Source organism: Arvicola amphibius, chromosome 4 (genome assembly GCF_903992535.2).
Source record: "Arvicola amphibius chromosome 4, mArvAmp1.2, whole genome shotgun sequence".
Classification (NCBI taxonomy): Eukaryota; Metazoa; Chordata; class Mammalia; order Rodentia; family Cricetidae; genus Arvicola; species Arvicola amphibius.
Genome location: NC_052050.1, coordinates 22,332,882 through 22,349,202, shown reverse-complemented (window position 1 = coordinate 22,349,202; position 16,321 = coordinate 22,332,882). Strand labels below are relative to the sequence as shown.

Below are 16,321 nucleotides of genomic sequence, written 5' to 3'. Positions count from 1 at the left end.
AATAGAAGGAGGACTCATTGGGATTCAAGGAGTGGAGGGAACAAGAGAGTGTACTGGGAGATGGATATGACCAAAATACACCACACACAAGCATGAGAATGTCATCACTCAGCACATTATAAAATAATATCGATTTAGGCTAATAAAGAACAATGGCAAAACCACAAATGGAAGGTTCTATTAGTATAATTTGAGTTCTAAGCCAACTTTTGCTCTAATCTCTCTTATATTTGGAATATTGTTTTACTATACTCACAAAGACAATGATATTGAAATTGAGCTAAATTACACTTCTTGATAGTCTCTGTCACTTTAAAGTACACTTTATGATGATTTGTTTCATCTCTACAATAATTTTAAACAAACACCTTCTTTATTCCTAGCTATCGAATGAAGACTGCGTCATGAATACTTTTTCCTGTTCTGACAGGAAGTAGGCTTCTCAGGTCAAAGTGGGGCCGACTAATTGTCAGTGGACGTACGTTTATTCTCTCTGACCTTGTCTAGAGAGCCTTGTGAAAACCTAGAGGGAAGACCTTTTAATTAGTTTATAAACTTTGTACGTGAATCCAAAGCCGCTAAGTGTTCACATTCTTGGCCAAGAACCTTTCAAAGATAAGACAACACCAGCACTAGGGATCAGTTTGCTCAAGGGAGGTTTATTGACAGTAAAAAGCTGCTAACAGACAGCGGTGAGATACTTGGTGGGGTACTCGGGTGAGCCCTCACGTTTGCACACAACCTCTCTCCAGATGGATGGGGAGTTCAGCTGCTGATGGCTCAGAAAGAGAAAGGGACAGAAGGCAGTAGGACAGACATTCTTCATAGGCTTGCTCACTTCCCAGACGTAGTTCACACCTCATCTCCTCCGAGGTTTTCTTTTTTTCTCCTTTGCTTATGTTCTTTGTTAATTGCTTTGAGATTTCTCTTCCAGGGAGTGGAGCCTGGTGGTAAGGATTTTGCTGCGCTGGTCCACCTCCTCTAGAACTTTCTTAACCACAATGGCTTTGGCTGAATCTGAAAAATCCAAGTTAAAAGAGGACTTTAGACAGCCAGAAGGAAACGAACAAGAAGTTACAGAAAGGAATAAGATTCCCTCCCCTGTCCCCGCAATGTAGACCGGAGTAGGTAGAAAGCACAGACACGATTCAGTTTTGGTGACTTTTGACCACTTGGTTAGGGCCAAATCATGGTGACATTTGACTTTAAAATAAGCACACGGGTCTAAAGTTAGACACCTAGCGTGCAATGATATTAACTCTAAGTCCTACGGCAGCCCAAAAGCAATGATCTGGGCACTGGACATAAGGTAGGCTGACATAACAAAGGAATTTTAGCTTCGTTACCTTTGATTTGATTGCCGGCATTTCCAGATCCATAATCTTTCGACTTGTAACTGGCAGACTTACAAGCCCTGTGAAAACATCACAAGAGAGTGACATGGAGAGATCTGTTCTGTTGTAGGCCCACCCCAGTATGAGAACTTCTTTTGCTCTTTGGAGAACGTATTCAGTGGGTGACAGTGGAAACCACTGTCCTTTGACATTGCCCATGGCAGTCGCGTTTGTTCATGGGCACAGTTTCAGCGCAGATCTAATTAAGTGCATTTCGGGATGGCCATCTCCCAGCAACCAGGGGAGCTAGGTTCTATGACTGCAATGGATTCAGAGTCAATGGATGGCATTGTATTTACAGAGAACCTACACACGGTCTCCTCTGTCTTGGATCTCAGGGTCATTTGCCATGCTGACTCTAGTGCAAATGGTGTACAAGTATCTGCTGTTCTTTAAGGTTCAGGGCACAAGCAAGAGGGAGCCTGGGCGTGCCCAGCACCAATGCAGTACTTCCTTTGTGCGGTTTTCCTGTGTGGATGTTGGAACCCACTGCCATGGAAAAAGCGGACATGGAGGGTGGTTTGCATATGGCTTTTCCCACGTAAATCCCTTCACCTACCCTTCATCTCCTCCTATGAGGAGGCAGTAGGTCTCGATCTCCTTCTCCAGGTGGGCCTTGACGTTCAGCAGCTGCTCATATTCCAGCTTCTGGCCCTCAGTCTCGGTCCTGACCTGGTGCAGCTGCTCCTCCAGGGCGCTGATCTGAGCCTGGATCTGAGCCAGCTGTGTGCAGTAGTTGCCCTCGGTCTCGGTCAGGGAGCACTCCAGCGAGTGTTTCTATCGAGAAGAATACAGAGCCATTGAAAAAGATGCACAGACGTGCTCGTCAGCCAAGTGCCGGTTACGTGCGTGCCTTTAATGCCAGCAGTCGGGAGGCAGAGGCAGGTAGTAGATCCCCCCCAGTTCCAGGCTAACCTAGTCTACAAAGTGAGTCTCAGGACAGGCAGAGTCACACATGAAATCCTATCTCAAAAAACAAAACCAAACCAAACAAAAAAGGTCAAAAAACAAAACGAAAGCATATGTGAACATCTTTTCTGCAGCAAGTGAGGTTTTTAAGCCAGTGGGTGGAAATTTAAAACAAACTCTTTCCATATATACCGTGGCTAGGAGAGACTGAAGTTCAATTTCCAGGGTTTGGAGCGTGCGCTTCATTTCAGTCAGCTCGTTCCTGGCTGAGGTGGTGGCGCCCACATCCTCGGTGATCTGCTGCTGCAGCGAAGCGCTCTGAAATGTCAACCAAGAGGGACAGACAGATCTTAGCTTGGCAACAGTACTAAAACGCATAGGGACCATAGGGACTGGGTCAGGCGAGAGTTACCTTTTCCTGGAACCAGGCCTCTGCGTCCCTGCGGTTCTGCTCAGCCAGGGCCTCGTACTCGGCTCGCATGTTGTTCAGTAAGACAGTGAGATCCACACCCGGGGCTGCGTTCATCTCCACGTTCACGTTGCCTCCCGCTGCGCACTGCAGAGCCTGCATTTCCTGGTGGCAGAGAGGCATTGAGCTGAAGTCCAGTGGAACTTTCAGGGAGTCTAGAAGCTTAACTTTGGGAGAGTTCTCATCCTGGTGTCCGTCCTTGCCTCTGCAGTGACCACCCTTCCATATTGTATAGCTCCCATCCACTTGGCTTACCTCTCAAGACTGGTGAAGATATCCATCACAGAGTAGCCTGCTTCATTCAGGAAGAAATCTTAAAGGCTCCAGAGCCCTTTATTGTTGTGCGTCTAACCCTGCTCCTTGGGCTGAGGGCCTCTGTTTAGCTCTGGTACTCAGAATAAATCTTGGTTCCTTCACAAATACAAGTCCTTAAACCCCTTAAAAGAACAGTCCTCTGACTCTTACTTGGATTGTTTAAATATGCACCCTTTTGTCTGTCTTCTTCAAGCAGTAAGAGATCACCTTGAATGCTTTCTCAACTCAACTACACCCTGAACACAGCCTGAGTGTAGTCAAATGGTTGAGTTAATTGATGATATAGATAAATAAATGTGTACGCTCACGCATGTGTGTGTGTGTGTGTGTGTGTGTGTGTGTGTGTGTGTAGGCAAGGAAAGATCCAGCTGTTAAGTTTACACAGTGGTTACAGTGCTCTTTTGGACGTTTGAGTCACACATATCCCTGTGTGATTTCTGGTTCTGGTGGGTCGTAGCTGTGTTAATTTGGGGAAACTGCGATTAATCTGAAAACTGAAAGTAATTAAAAAAAAAACCCTTCTCTGGGTGGTGTTAAGAGCAGAGGAAGGATTGATAATAACACCGTGGCTTTGCAATATTGTTTGACATGTGAGTGCTGGTTCTCATGATTCCTGTCATCGTGACAGCAGGAATCTGGGCTGCTGTCAAAGACGACACAGTCTTCTGTTTGAACGGGGTGCTATTGTCTAACTCCATTCTAAGTACATGGACAGCAGGTGTCCCTGCCAAGCCAGTACAAACTAAAACAGCACAGGCCCGCTGTCTGCTGCCAAGACTTTCCTCCTCGCTCCTAGATCAGGGCAGCTTTCTTTCCTCCAGGAAGCCAATCCCGGGTTGGTCCTTAGATTAGTTCCTTCCTGCTGTGAATTCACTGTACCATCTCTGTCTCTGCAGGTGGCTTTAAAGACCGCAGAGCTGAGTGAAAACTTCCCCAGCTTAAAAAAAAAAAGATTAAAAACAAAGGAAAACTTGTGTATCTGTGGGCCCATCCTTAAGCAGAGTATTTTTAAAAAGCCAATTGCTCCTGACTTAGGAACAGTTTTTTGAGTAACTGCCGTGGATTATAATAACCACACGTGAACTCACCGTGCCAAATGAATGCTGTAATGCCAGCAGTTTGTTCACGAGCTAGCCTCGCGACTAGCTCCTGATTTAAGCATTTGTCTTAACTGTGGATATCTTCGACCATTTAAAAAAATACCAAAATAACTTAAAGGCACCCCATCCCCTTTTATTAGAACAGAAAATATGGAGTGTAAAAACAGTGGCTTCGTGATCAAGTGAGCACTTCAGGATACTACGTGCTGGTTCATATCTATCACGGTGTCTAGTAAGAATATCTTTGAAGTGTTAAATGGGAGCTGTATACCACACACCTCCCCTCAAGGCTTAGGGATCATTGTGGAAGAGGGGGTGGAAAGATTGGAAGACTCGGAGGTGGTGCACAGTGCCAAGGAAGCCGTGATTTCTGGACACAATAGGGCAGCTGCATGTACAAATTCATGGCGGTTGTGACAGCATCTGCCAGACCCGCACAGGTTCAAGCCAGACAAAATCCAAGCAAGGAACGGGGGAGTTGGGCATAAAATCCTCCACACAATTGGCATTTGATAGCTGCTGGGAGTGGGGGAGTCAGTTTTCTCTAACAATGTGACCCCTGGGAGTGACCTCACTCCAGGGCGGGCCCCATTTCCAAGAGTAGTTAAGCCATGCAAACTGGACTCGATGTGGGGAGAGGTGAAGAAAGTTCAAAGTTGGGTGGGTAGGGAGGTGAGGGGTGGAGAGGATGACTATAGGAGGAGTTGGGGGAGGAAGGGTGATTATGATCAACATCTATTACTTGAAAGTTTCAAAGAAAGAATTAATGCAAATATTATTTAAAAGGGTCTTAATATTATGACTATATACTGTCTGTCAGAAGTTAATGTGCGCTACTGTTACATAGAAATTAAGATCCAGTTTTTGTAGAATGGCTTTCAAAGCACATTCATTTTGTCTAATTAGGTATAATTGTCTAAGTAGACCACTTAACAGCTATAATGATAGTCAGCCACTGATCTTAGAAGCAGTCTGGAAAGCAGGGTTTTTCCGCCCAGCCATGGGAAAGTGGGCACAAGACTAAGAGTGACTATATACAGGCCACTCAACACCTGCAAAGACGAGCTGGCTTCCTGTGGGTTTGACAAAGAGCCTCAGACCCATTGCCTGCCTGTGAGGGCCAGTGGGGGCATTATCTGCTGCGGGCAGTGTGGAGAAGCAGAGCCCGCCTGCCCGCTCTTACCTCTTTGTGGTTCTTCTTGAGGTAAGTGAGCTCCTCACTCAGGGTTTCATACTGAATCTCCAGGTCAGTTCTGCACAGGGTTATTTCATCCAGAACTCTGCGCAGCCCGTTGACATCAGCCTCTACGCTCTGGTGGAGAGCCAGCTCATTTTCGTACCTTCAAAAGTGCCAGTGATGTTTTCCAGTTAGTCACACAGTTGGAGACGGTCACCAATCATGGGTACACTCCAAACTCGGGACTTCTGAAGTGGCAAATTTGATCACTTTTGTGACTTTCTCGAAGTTTATTGTACACTTACCATTTTTTTTTAAACATGTGAGAGATGTTTGACAAAAAAAAGAAGTAGGTTATTGGGCACTAGTTTTATAAACAATCACTAAAACTAGCCAAGGTATAGAAAAGTGATAGCATTCACTTTCTTTTCTTTTCTAAAAGAATTTAAGATGTGTCTTGGTCATACCCACCCTGTCCTGAGCTCCCTACTTCCACTCCCCTTGGGTAACTCCCAACATGGCCCCTCCCATTTCCAGTTTTTTTTTTTTTTTTTTTTTTTTTTTTTTTTTTTGGTTTTTCGAGACAGAGTTTCTCTGTGGCTTTGGAGCCTGACCTGGAACTAGCTCTTGTAGACCAGGCTGGCCTCGAACTCACAGAGATCCATCTGCCTCTGCCTCCCGAGTGCTGGGATTAAAGGCGTGGGCCACCACCGCCTGGCTCTCTCTTTTTTTTTTTATCCTAGAGTCCAGTCAGCGCTGCCTGCTGGGATGCTGACTGATCTTATTGGCTTGACTTTGTTCAGGTAACCATAGCTTCACTGAGGATAGGAATAAGTGTTCTATGTTGGAATGAGAGAGGCTAGTTTCTGATGGAGCGATTAAAAAGAAGTTTGAATTAAGGCCGCACGAATTCCCTTCACTCTGGGACAACTTACTTGAGTCTGAAGTCATCAGCTGTCAGCCGGGCGTTGTCAATCTGCAGAACAGCATTGGCGTTGCTGGTGGTCGAAGTGATGATCTGGAAACCAGGGGTGTGATTTTTTAAAAAAATTTATCAAATAGTTAAAAAGGCAAGGGGTTATTATTATTATTATTTTTATTTTAGTGTTAGAAAATGCCAGTGATAAAAATTAAGTAGGTAGCGCACGCCTTTAACCCCAATACTGGGGAGGCAGAGGCACGCGGAGCTCCGTAAGTTTAAGGCTAGCCTGGTCTACAGAGAGAATTCCAGGCTAGCCAGGGCTACACAGAGAAACCCTGTCTTGAAAGACCAAAATAAAACAAACAAAAAATATGGGGCTATCATCGAGGGCATTTTAAACAGGCGGTTAAACATTCGAATCTACTTCCTGACTATTTCCTGACTATTACTTGGTAAAGTAATATGTCACTAGAATAACCACAAATAAAGATGTAGCAGGTCTTTTTCAGTAAAGAGAAATTCACATAGTAAACTACATAATGTGACTGCAAAAATATAATTTCTTACCTGGTTTTTAAGGTCATCAATGATCGGGAAATATCTACTATAGTCATGATCGAGACCCCGACAGGAGCCTGGTCCAAATTTTTCATACCAGCTCTTGATCTTCTGCTCCAGGTCAGCGTTGGCCTCTTGCAGTGCTTGTACATTCTCCAGGTAGGAGGCCAGGCGGTCGTTGAGGTTCTGCATGGTCACCTTCTCATTGCCAGAGAGAAGGCCCCCCTCATTCACGGTGAAGCCAGCACAGGAGTTGGCCACCCCCGTGTTTCCTCCTGTAGAACTGCTCCCAAAGGCGCAGGAGAAGCCACTTCCAATGCCTCCTATGCCACAAGCATTCCCAGCCCCAAAGCTGGTTCCCCTGATTGATCCTGTGCTGGGACGGGCATAGGACCTCCTGGATCCACTGGAAAGACGGAGAGACATGATCCTGGGGCAAGCGGGTCACAGAGCTGCGTTCTTCAAAGTCAGAATGGAGTGCCTTCTGACCCTGATGGCTTTGTTTGCCTTTTTATAGACAATTTCTCAAGGGTGTTCTACGAAATTCTGCCTACATAGAGTAAAGCTTTGGCTTGCCAGCCTCAGCAAGTTAACATAATTGGATGATTTTTTCTAATTAATAACTAACTTTGCCGGACTCGTCTCCGTAGAAGGACAGTTGCCCCTAGGTTGGTGTTTATCTGAGAAATGGATCCGGGTGGAGTAATGTCAGGTTCATTATTACAATTTAAAATTACCAGTGAGTCATAGTTCTCTTCTAGCCTGAGTAGATAACGCTTGGGGCTCCGTCACGGAACAGGAATCTGGCATGGGGGTTCTGGGTTATCTCACCAAGGCAGCTTTTGATGTGTCTGAGACTCCACTTCTTCGTTCCAATCCTTTCTACATTGCTTGAGAAGAGCGGTGGGCACGATTCCCCTCCTCGCCCCTTCAACCATGAGGCTGTGGTTCACCCATTTGTTCCGAAGTCCTCTTGTCACGGTGTCTGATGGGAAATTAGCTGCCATTCTGCTGACACGTGCAACATGCTTTGTTGACACTTATGAGTGAGCACAGTTGTCTCCTCTGCTCACCCATTTTGGTAATTAGGAACACACCTCTAATTGCTGTTATGTTTTGTGGGAGCTTGGAAGGACATCAATTAATTTCCTAACCCCACAAAATTTGGAGCCAACTTCGAAGGAAGAGTTTCATTTTTACGTGATTTATTTAGCTCAGGTAAAAGCCATGGATGGTAACTATTCATTGGGTGTGGGTTCATATATATTAGTTGAAAACCCTAAGTATGAAAAGCCCACATGCAAATGAAGTTTGAATGACACATACCTAGGCGCATGTATAGGGTATGATGTTTCGTTACGCACACACGGTGGAATGACTGAGTCTAGCTAATTAACATATTCATTCTCTCACATATTTCTGCAGTGAGACACTTAGAATAGACTCAGCAATTTTCAAGCAGAGCATGCGTTGTTATTAATGTAGTCACCTAATTGTGTAATGCCTCTTCTGAACTTATTTCTCCTAACTGAAATTTTATGCCCCTGACCAACATTTCCCCCTGTCCTTCCATGTGATTATTGAGGCTGAATATCTCTTCAAAGACCCACTGACAGTTTCTTTAAAGGAATGTCTTTTAAACCAGGCTGTTTTCTTGTTATTTAGCCAAGTTCTTTATATACTTTGAATACTAACAATCTTATTAGAGACTGGGTTCGCAACGTTCCCTCAGTGTGCTGGTCAGTTTTTTACTCTTTTTTGTTGTTGTTGCTTTTTGTTTTTTGTTCTGAGGAAGCTTTTTAGGATTTTATAGTTCCATGTTTCTAATGTTGCATTTGATGACTGTATTTAGTTTTTTTTCTTTTCTTCCTACCCTCTCCCCCCTCCCCTTTTAGCATTTGCCATATTTCTAGAGGACTTAAGTTTAGTTTCCAGTACCCACATCAGGCAACTCACAACCACCTACAACTCCAACTTCAGGGGATCTGATGCCTTCTTTTGGCATCCATGGGCATTCACATACACACACATATGTGGCACACACACATACACACACACTTATACACACACACATATATACACATGCACATATAAATTAAAAATAAAATATATCTTTAAAAAGTTTACCCAGACATGTTAGGATGTTTTTTCTTATGTTTTTCTCTAGTAACCTTAATTTTCAGGCCATATTTTTAGCAGTTAAATCCATTTCATGTTGATTTTTGTATATAGGTAAGGTGAGGGCCCGAAGTCTTCATTTTCTCTCCATTTCCCCCACATTATCAACTGAAGACACTGCCCAGTGTGTAGTTTGGGGATTTTAAAAGAATAAATTGATTGTAAATGTGTGGGTTTACTTCTGGTCTCTCTTCTTCCACCATGTTGCTGGTGTGCTTTTGTGTTGGTACATGATATTTTAAATTACTGACATTGGTATGAGTTTTGAGATCAAGTGGATTGATGCCTGCCATGTCATTCTCTCTTCTAACTGTTCAAGACAATCTGTGGTTCCACATGAAGTTTAAGACTGTTTTTTTCTAACTCTGTGAAAAGGTGTACTTAGTTTTAATAGAGGTTTTTATTGACTCTGTATATAAATATTTTAGTCATTTCAATTCTTATCCATGAACATGAGATACATTTACATTTAATTTTTTAATTTCTTCTGTAATGTTTTAAAATGTATTTATTTATTATTTTGGGAATTTTATATAATGTATTTTGATATTTAACCCCACAACCTCACCTCACACCCTACTTTCCCAATTTTGTATTCTCTTTAAAAAAATAACCCCTTGGCTACAATTTACACTGCTCATATACTCCCAGGAGCATGTCTGTGAATAGATTGCCTATTGTATAACCTACCAGGAGTCACACCCTCAAAAGAAGATGAACTCTCTCTCCCTGGAAGCCGCCAAGGGTCTGCAGCCCCTCCAAACTCCTGCCTCCCCCTCCCCGAACTCCTGCCCTCCCCCAAGCTGCCAAGGGTCTGCAGCCACTCCTCATTTGGGGAGTTATTAGTGTAATGATCCTTTACTTCCCGCACTACGCTTTTCCCTTAGGTATTTTTGTTCTGTGGTAGACGGATTGCTTTGTTCTGTGATGCTTTATGATTCCTGAGATAGAAATGCCGCTGATTCTCACTTGTGGATATTGTTTTCTACAACTTTACTGAATTCATGTATTAGTTCCAACAGGTTTTGATAAGGTATTATAGGACCACATGTATGTGTACATGCCAGAGGCCAACTTCTTCTATTGTTCCTACCTGTATCATGTGCATAAATACATTTTAATGTATTTATGATATGTGTGTATTCCACAGGATGTGTATGGAGTCACGGGCAACTATGGAGCGTAGCTTTTCTCCTCCTACCTTTATTTGGATTCTAAGGACTGAGCTCGGGTCCTCAGACTGGCGTGGCAAGTGCTTTAACCACTGAGCTGTCTTGCCACCCACCCCACTTTAGCTTTTGAGATAGGATCACTCACTGAACCTGGAGTTCACCATTTTATCTAGACTGACTGTTCATCAGGTCCTTAGGATTCTCCCATCTCTCTACCCCAGCCCTGGGATGGCAGACTAGTTGCCAAGTCTTACTTTTACCTGGGAGCTGGGAATTTAAACTTTGGTCCTCATGTTTGCACAGCAAGCAATTCACCCCCAGAGCCATCCCTAACCCTATGGAGGGTTTATAAAAGAATAGCAGTAATGGGCATATGTGAGGGCTTAGTGATTAAGAACATGTACTTCTCAATTCCCGCACTCACAATGAGTGTTTCACAGGGTTCACCGCTAAGTAAGATGACTGATTATCATCGTTGCTATTATTGCTATTATTGTTATTATTTATTATCATTATTTTGCCCCAGAAGCCTGCATAGCATTTTCCAGTGCCGAGAGCTAGTCAGGAGGGAGGGCACGTTCTGAGCGATCATTACTGTGACTTCTCCATATCATAGAGCCAACGTGTGTGTTGTCTTTAGCCATAGGTCTGTTAGGAAAAATCTTAAGATGAGCCACTCCACCAACACAAAAGAACTCCAATCAGAGCAGATTAAACCATATTAAATGCCCGTGTTTAATAGATGGCACACTCCTGGATGGCTGGGAGGGCATGGCGAGGAAAAGACAGAGGGAGCACATAGGCAAACCCAAAACCTCTTTTCTGTGTGAGCTTAAATACTCTCTTGGGGTCAGTGCTTGGCAGGCTGGGAGTTGGAGTCCAAGCTCAAAGCCCTTGGCAGGCTGGAAATGACACTTGCAACTCAATATTACAAGGTCCTTATCATCAAGTTCTGGTGGACAACCAAGTGTGATGGCAATAGTCTGTATTGTTGACAGTGTGGTCGTTTGAAAGAAAATGGCCCCTAACTGTGAAGAGTCCAAGAATAAGAAAATAAAAATGTAGATTCCAAAAATAAGAATGTAGAAATAAAAATATATAAAGTTGTAAGTGTAGGAGAATGAGAACAGACTATCAGCAGCTTTCTCAGCAGATCAAGGATCACTCATTCACAGTGAGCTATTTTCTCGGATGCTTGGGAAGCTTGGGAAGTTTAGGTCATTTCATTTTACAGCTGGCAGAGCTTCTCCCTGTAAATTGAGAGTAGTGTCCTGGCCATCCCTGATAAATGACAGGTGTGACCTGAGTTAACCTTTAGGAGACAGAGATACTGACCTCTGGGTTAGGCACTGTCTCTGTTATGGAAAACTGGCACCATTAAGGAGAGGCATGGGGCTTTAGTATCCATTGCCTGGAGGTACCAGGAGACAGTGGACAAATACAATGGTTTAATTAATGAGCTCTGATAATGGTGGTTGTTAAGTATAGCAGTCAGTATCTGAGTTTTACCTTGAGATAGTGTGAAAAGCTTTCCACTATTTTATAAATTCACAGCCTAAGAACCAGTTAATCCTAATTTATTAACCTTCTAGTATTACTGGCAGTCCCTTTTTCTGACTAATTGCTAAAGACATCTGTTTTCTTGCAATTAGTGACTTTCACTGTAATCTCCCCTAAAACATATTTCATGATGGCTGCCATTGACATTAGAACTTACTCCCCTCTTCAGGGTCTCCGCTGACTGACCCACGGGTTGGGGCAAGATCGTAGAAATTCCTTTGTTCAGAGCTAATGCTTGGTGCCCCTACTATAAAAAGTGGGTTCAGAAACTGGCCTTTTGCCACAGCCTAACAAACACCATCTCTGGCTGTGGTCTCAGCTAGCTGATAAGCTTCTGTGCCCCGCGGTGTTTTTTACTTTTATTTTTATTTTTTTATTTTTAAGTTTGCTTTTGGTTTTCCTAGGATCCGGTTTCTGGAATAAAGTTTGCTTCTGGTTTATAAGACTTGGTGGTGTTCTCATCTTTGCGTGACCTCCCTGGACCCAACAAACTGGAGTGGTGCTATCCGGAGGAATAGCTCTGCTGGAGTAGGTATGGCCTTGCTGGAGGAAGTGTGTCACTGTGGGGGTGGGACTCGAGGTCTCTTTTGCTTAAGCATGGAAGAACCTGCCTGTTTGTGGTCTCCCTTGGTGGCAGAAGATTCTTACTGAGAAAATAGAACGTGAAATTCCTATGCTGATTCTATTTTGCACATTAGGACTGTGATATTTAATCTTGGCTTGTCAACTCAATTGGAGTCGACCAAGAGACCTGCCTCTGAGCGAGTCTGCAAGGGTATTTCCTGGAAGGATTACTTGAGAGGGGAAATCCTTCCAACTCATCCCAGCAGTAGTCTAGGTAGAAGAGTGTCTGAGGGGGAAAGCTGTTGCTGTTTTGCCTGCTCGCCTTTGCCTCTTGCTCGCCTGTGCATCTCTCCTGTTGCTCCTGCAGCTTTTGCTCCTCCTGCTGTCATCATCCTTTGCTGAGATCAGAACCCAGCTCCGTTGAAGACCAGTGGCCCTCTGGGATTCCTGCACTGTCAGCAGCCGATTGGGACTGCTGAGACATCCAGTCTCTTGGACTAAGTAGTTACTGAGTTCTTACCCTCTTCAGCGTGAAGACTGCCATAGCTGGACCACCCTGACTGCACTGTGTGAGATGATGAACGAATTCTCTTTGAATATATGCTCATTCTATCAGTTCTTCCCCTCTAGAGATAAGTGCAATGCCTCTGCTCACCCTGGGTGAGGAGGAGATTTGCATTTGAATCTACGTCCCACTATATATCAGCTGTGCAGCCTTTGGGAAATTCCTTAAGCTCTTTGAATATATATATTAATATATATATACATATTATACATATATACATGTATAATATATATATAAACTCTCATATATAAACTGAAGATAAAACATGGAACTTTAAAAAAAGAAGATGAAATTGGTTAATGCCTGTTGGGACCATTTGGAGTCCTGGCCTCCAGCTGCTCTTCCCTGCTAGAGATCTTTACTTTCCTTCTGATTTGAGTTACTAAAGGCTGTGTCAAAGTTGTTTACCGGCTCTGCTTCACGAGCACGTGTTGCCTTGCCTTGAGGATCAGAGGATAAGGTTTTCACCTGTTGGCCCACCTGACTGTTGGGTATATGAGCCTCCGTGGTGCTATTGAATAAAGGGCTTCTTACCAGTGACTAGAGGTCATGTCTCTGTCTGTCTGTGTGTCTCTGTGTGTTTCAACCTCCAGCCCCTTGCCCGAAGCTTGCGAACTGTATGGTAGCGCATAGAGCACAGACAGGCGTTGTGCGCAGCAAATGCATTTAAAGTATATTTAAGCACACTCGATAAATATAAGCGATTGCCACTATAGTCTGCCTCAGGAGCACTTCTAACCTGATTTAATCCAACTCACACCCTGGAATGATGGCTTCGGGCATCACAGCTGGGGACATTTCATGACAACAGACCCTGCCAAGGGAACAATCAGCAACGTCAACATCTTGGATCTGTAGGTTCATCCCCCTTCAAGCTATGTCAGCGTCTTTAGCAATTGTCTCTGGGTCGTAGTCAATTACACTGTATGGGAGTTGGAAGAAACAGTGATCAAGACAGAGATGCACCCTCAGAAGAGTGAGCGCTGATGTCTTGAATTCCATGTGGTCTATACCCCAGTTCGTTGAAGGCCTTCAGCGATGCCAGCCATGCATGTTGGAGAACCAGGGTTATTGCATTGCTGCCTGCCTTACTTGGCCACAGTGGAAAAACTTTTTAAACTAAATGTTCTAGTGATTTTTCAACCCTGGCTGCACTTCCCAAGAAGAAGGTTGTGTCAGATTTTCAGGCACAATATTATTTTTTATTATATTGTTTTCATTGCTTTTAATTCTTTGGGAATTTATGTACTCACTGTATTTTGATCATATTCACCCCCTAGTCTTCCCATAACTCCCCCCAGATCCATGCTCCAGCCCCCTCCCAACTTCACATCCCTCCCATTTTTATAATCCATTGACTCTGTCTGATTTGTGCTTCTCATATACACATGGGTGTGGAGCCACCCACTGGAGAATGATCTACCTAATAGGGGCCACACTCCCAAAAGAAAACTGACTCTCCTACTCCTTCCTGGAAGCCATCAACTGTCAGTAGTGCCTCAGCTAGGGGTGGGGCTTGTGAGCCCCTCCCTGTTTCATTGGTGTTTGTTGATTGGCCCAATGTTGTGTTCATCTTGTGTGGGCAATGGCAGTGGCCAAGAGCTCATGAGTGTTGTGACCCCGTCATGTCCACAAGACATGGTTTCAATCTGGTCCTCCATTGCTTTAACTCTTAGAGTCTTTTCCCCTTTCCTGAGATGTTTCCTGAGCTTTGAGGGAGGGGATGTGCTATAGATATTCCGTTTATGACTGAGGACTGCCTGGCATGAGTGTTTATTTTCTGCCCTTTGGTTGAGTTGTGAGTTTCTTTGCTAATGGTTGTCTACTGCACAGGGTCAGGCATGGTTTTGTACTCAGAGGATGCCAGTAAGATTTAGAAGCTCTGTCTTGCTTGAATGGGGGCAGTTCTAGGCTTGCTTAGTCATCACCATGGGGTTGGGGAAAAAGATACATACATTATAAAGTGGAAAAAGCTAGTTAGGTTTACATTTGAGAACTTTCCTGGATCATTCATCTAAGCATCAGAAGAGTGAATAGACCCTAACGATCATAGGATATATTAACTTCTGTACCCCCTAGAAGGCCAAATAAGTCACTGAACAGTTAACTGGGATTTGGGATTCAAGGTCAGGGCTGGTGTCCTTTCTGCTTTTTACGTTTATTGAGGCAATTGTGACCGTGAAGTGAAGGACAGCATTTCCTTAGTCCACCCTGGGTCTGGTCGTATGGGAAGCAGCTGTGGAAATTAAAAATAAAAAAGATATATAAAATAATTTGTTCCAGGAGGTGGTGGTGCATGCCTTTTATTCCAGTATTCAGGGAGGCAGAGGCAGGCATACCTCTGTGAGTTCAAGGCCAGCCTTATCTACAGCGTGAGTTCCAGGACAGAGCTACGCAGAGAAACCCTGTCTCTGTGAAAAACAAACAGACAAATAACAAACAAACCAACAAACAAAATTTGCAGTAGAAGAACTCTTCAAGAGATGGCTAAAGGTTCACAAAATAAAAACAAAAACTACCAAGATTGTCTCATTTCCTGGAAAGGCTTACAAAAGTGTTGGGGCAGGTTTGACAGATAGGAACTTTAAGGTGACATGGAAGGAAAAGCCCAGAGTATAACCTGCCTTTTCTCCTGAGAAAGGTCAGAAACTTCAGAAATCCCTGGTGAAGCCCAAATGGCCCGAGAGACAGTACACGACTTTCCCCAAAGACACCTTGTCTAGCTAAACTGTATGTACTTAGAACCTCCATCCCCTTCTCATGCCTAAATCTAAACAACATCCCCATTGATCCATCTTCTACCCTTCCTTACAGAAGGAAATTCTTCTAACTTTTAACTGTGTTACAAGCTGTGCCCTTCGAGCAATGTTAAAGAAACAAGAGGGGGCATTTCTTGTAACCTTTGGAGAGATAACTTGAGAAAGCGCACACTCCTACATATACCTGTGATAAAGAGGCCTGAGTGTTTGCGGGGCGGGTGATGGCACAGGGCTTTAATCCTAGCACTTGGGAGGGGAGGCAGAGGCAAGCAGATCTCTGTGAGTTCAAGGCCAGCCTGGTCAATAAATTTCCAGAGCTGTTAGCACAGAGAAACCCTGTCTTGAAAACCTACAAAAAAAAAAAAAAAAAAAAAAAAAAGCCCATGCTAGGGTACACCTCATCCCTGCCCTGAACACTTCTCTATGGACCCATGTTTCAGATTCAAGTTAAAAATGTCTTTTAGTAAACCCCAACTCTGCTTCATATCGGCTTCATAATGGCTTTCCACAGATTTCTTTTCTCTGTCCAAGAAGGGTCCCAGCACCTCCGTCTGAGTTACCCATGACAGTGTGAGAAGAGGAGGGAAAGGAAACCTGAGTCTAGTCCTTTGAGGAGTTTTAAGAACAGGCATGAATAATTTTCTTATGTTACTTGATCACTGGAATTTTGCAGAGACAG

The 16,321-nt window shown here is 43.9% G+C and overlaps 1 protein-coding gene across 1 annotated transcript; it reads right to left on the bottom strand.

Moving 5' to 3' along the window:
• Positions 1–907: 907 nt before the first annotated feature.
• Positions 908–7,270, bottom strand: Krt25 (keratin 25). Its single transcript, XM_038327202.1, has 8 exons — positions 6,854–7,270; positions 6,300–6,382; positions 5,371–5,527; positions 2,716–2,877; positions 2,496–2,621; positions 1,954–2,171; positions 1,347–1,414; positions 908–1,017 (listed from the first exon to the last, which is right to left on the bottom strand). Exons 1-8 carry the CDS (start codon positions 7,268–7,270, stop codon positions 908–910), a joined length of 1,341 nt encoding a protein of 446 aa, XP_038183130.1.
• Between the last annotated feature and the right edge of the window lie 9,051 nt (positions 7,271–16,321).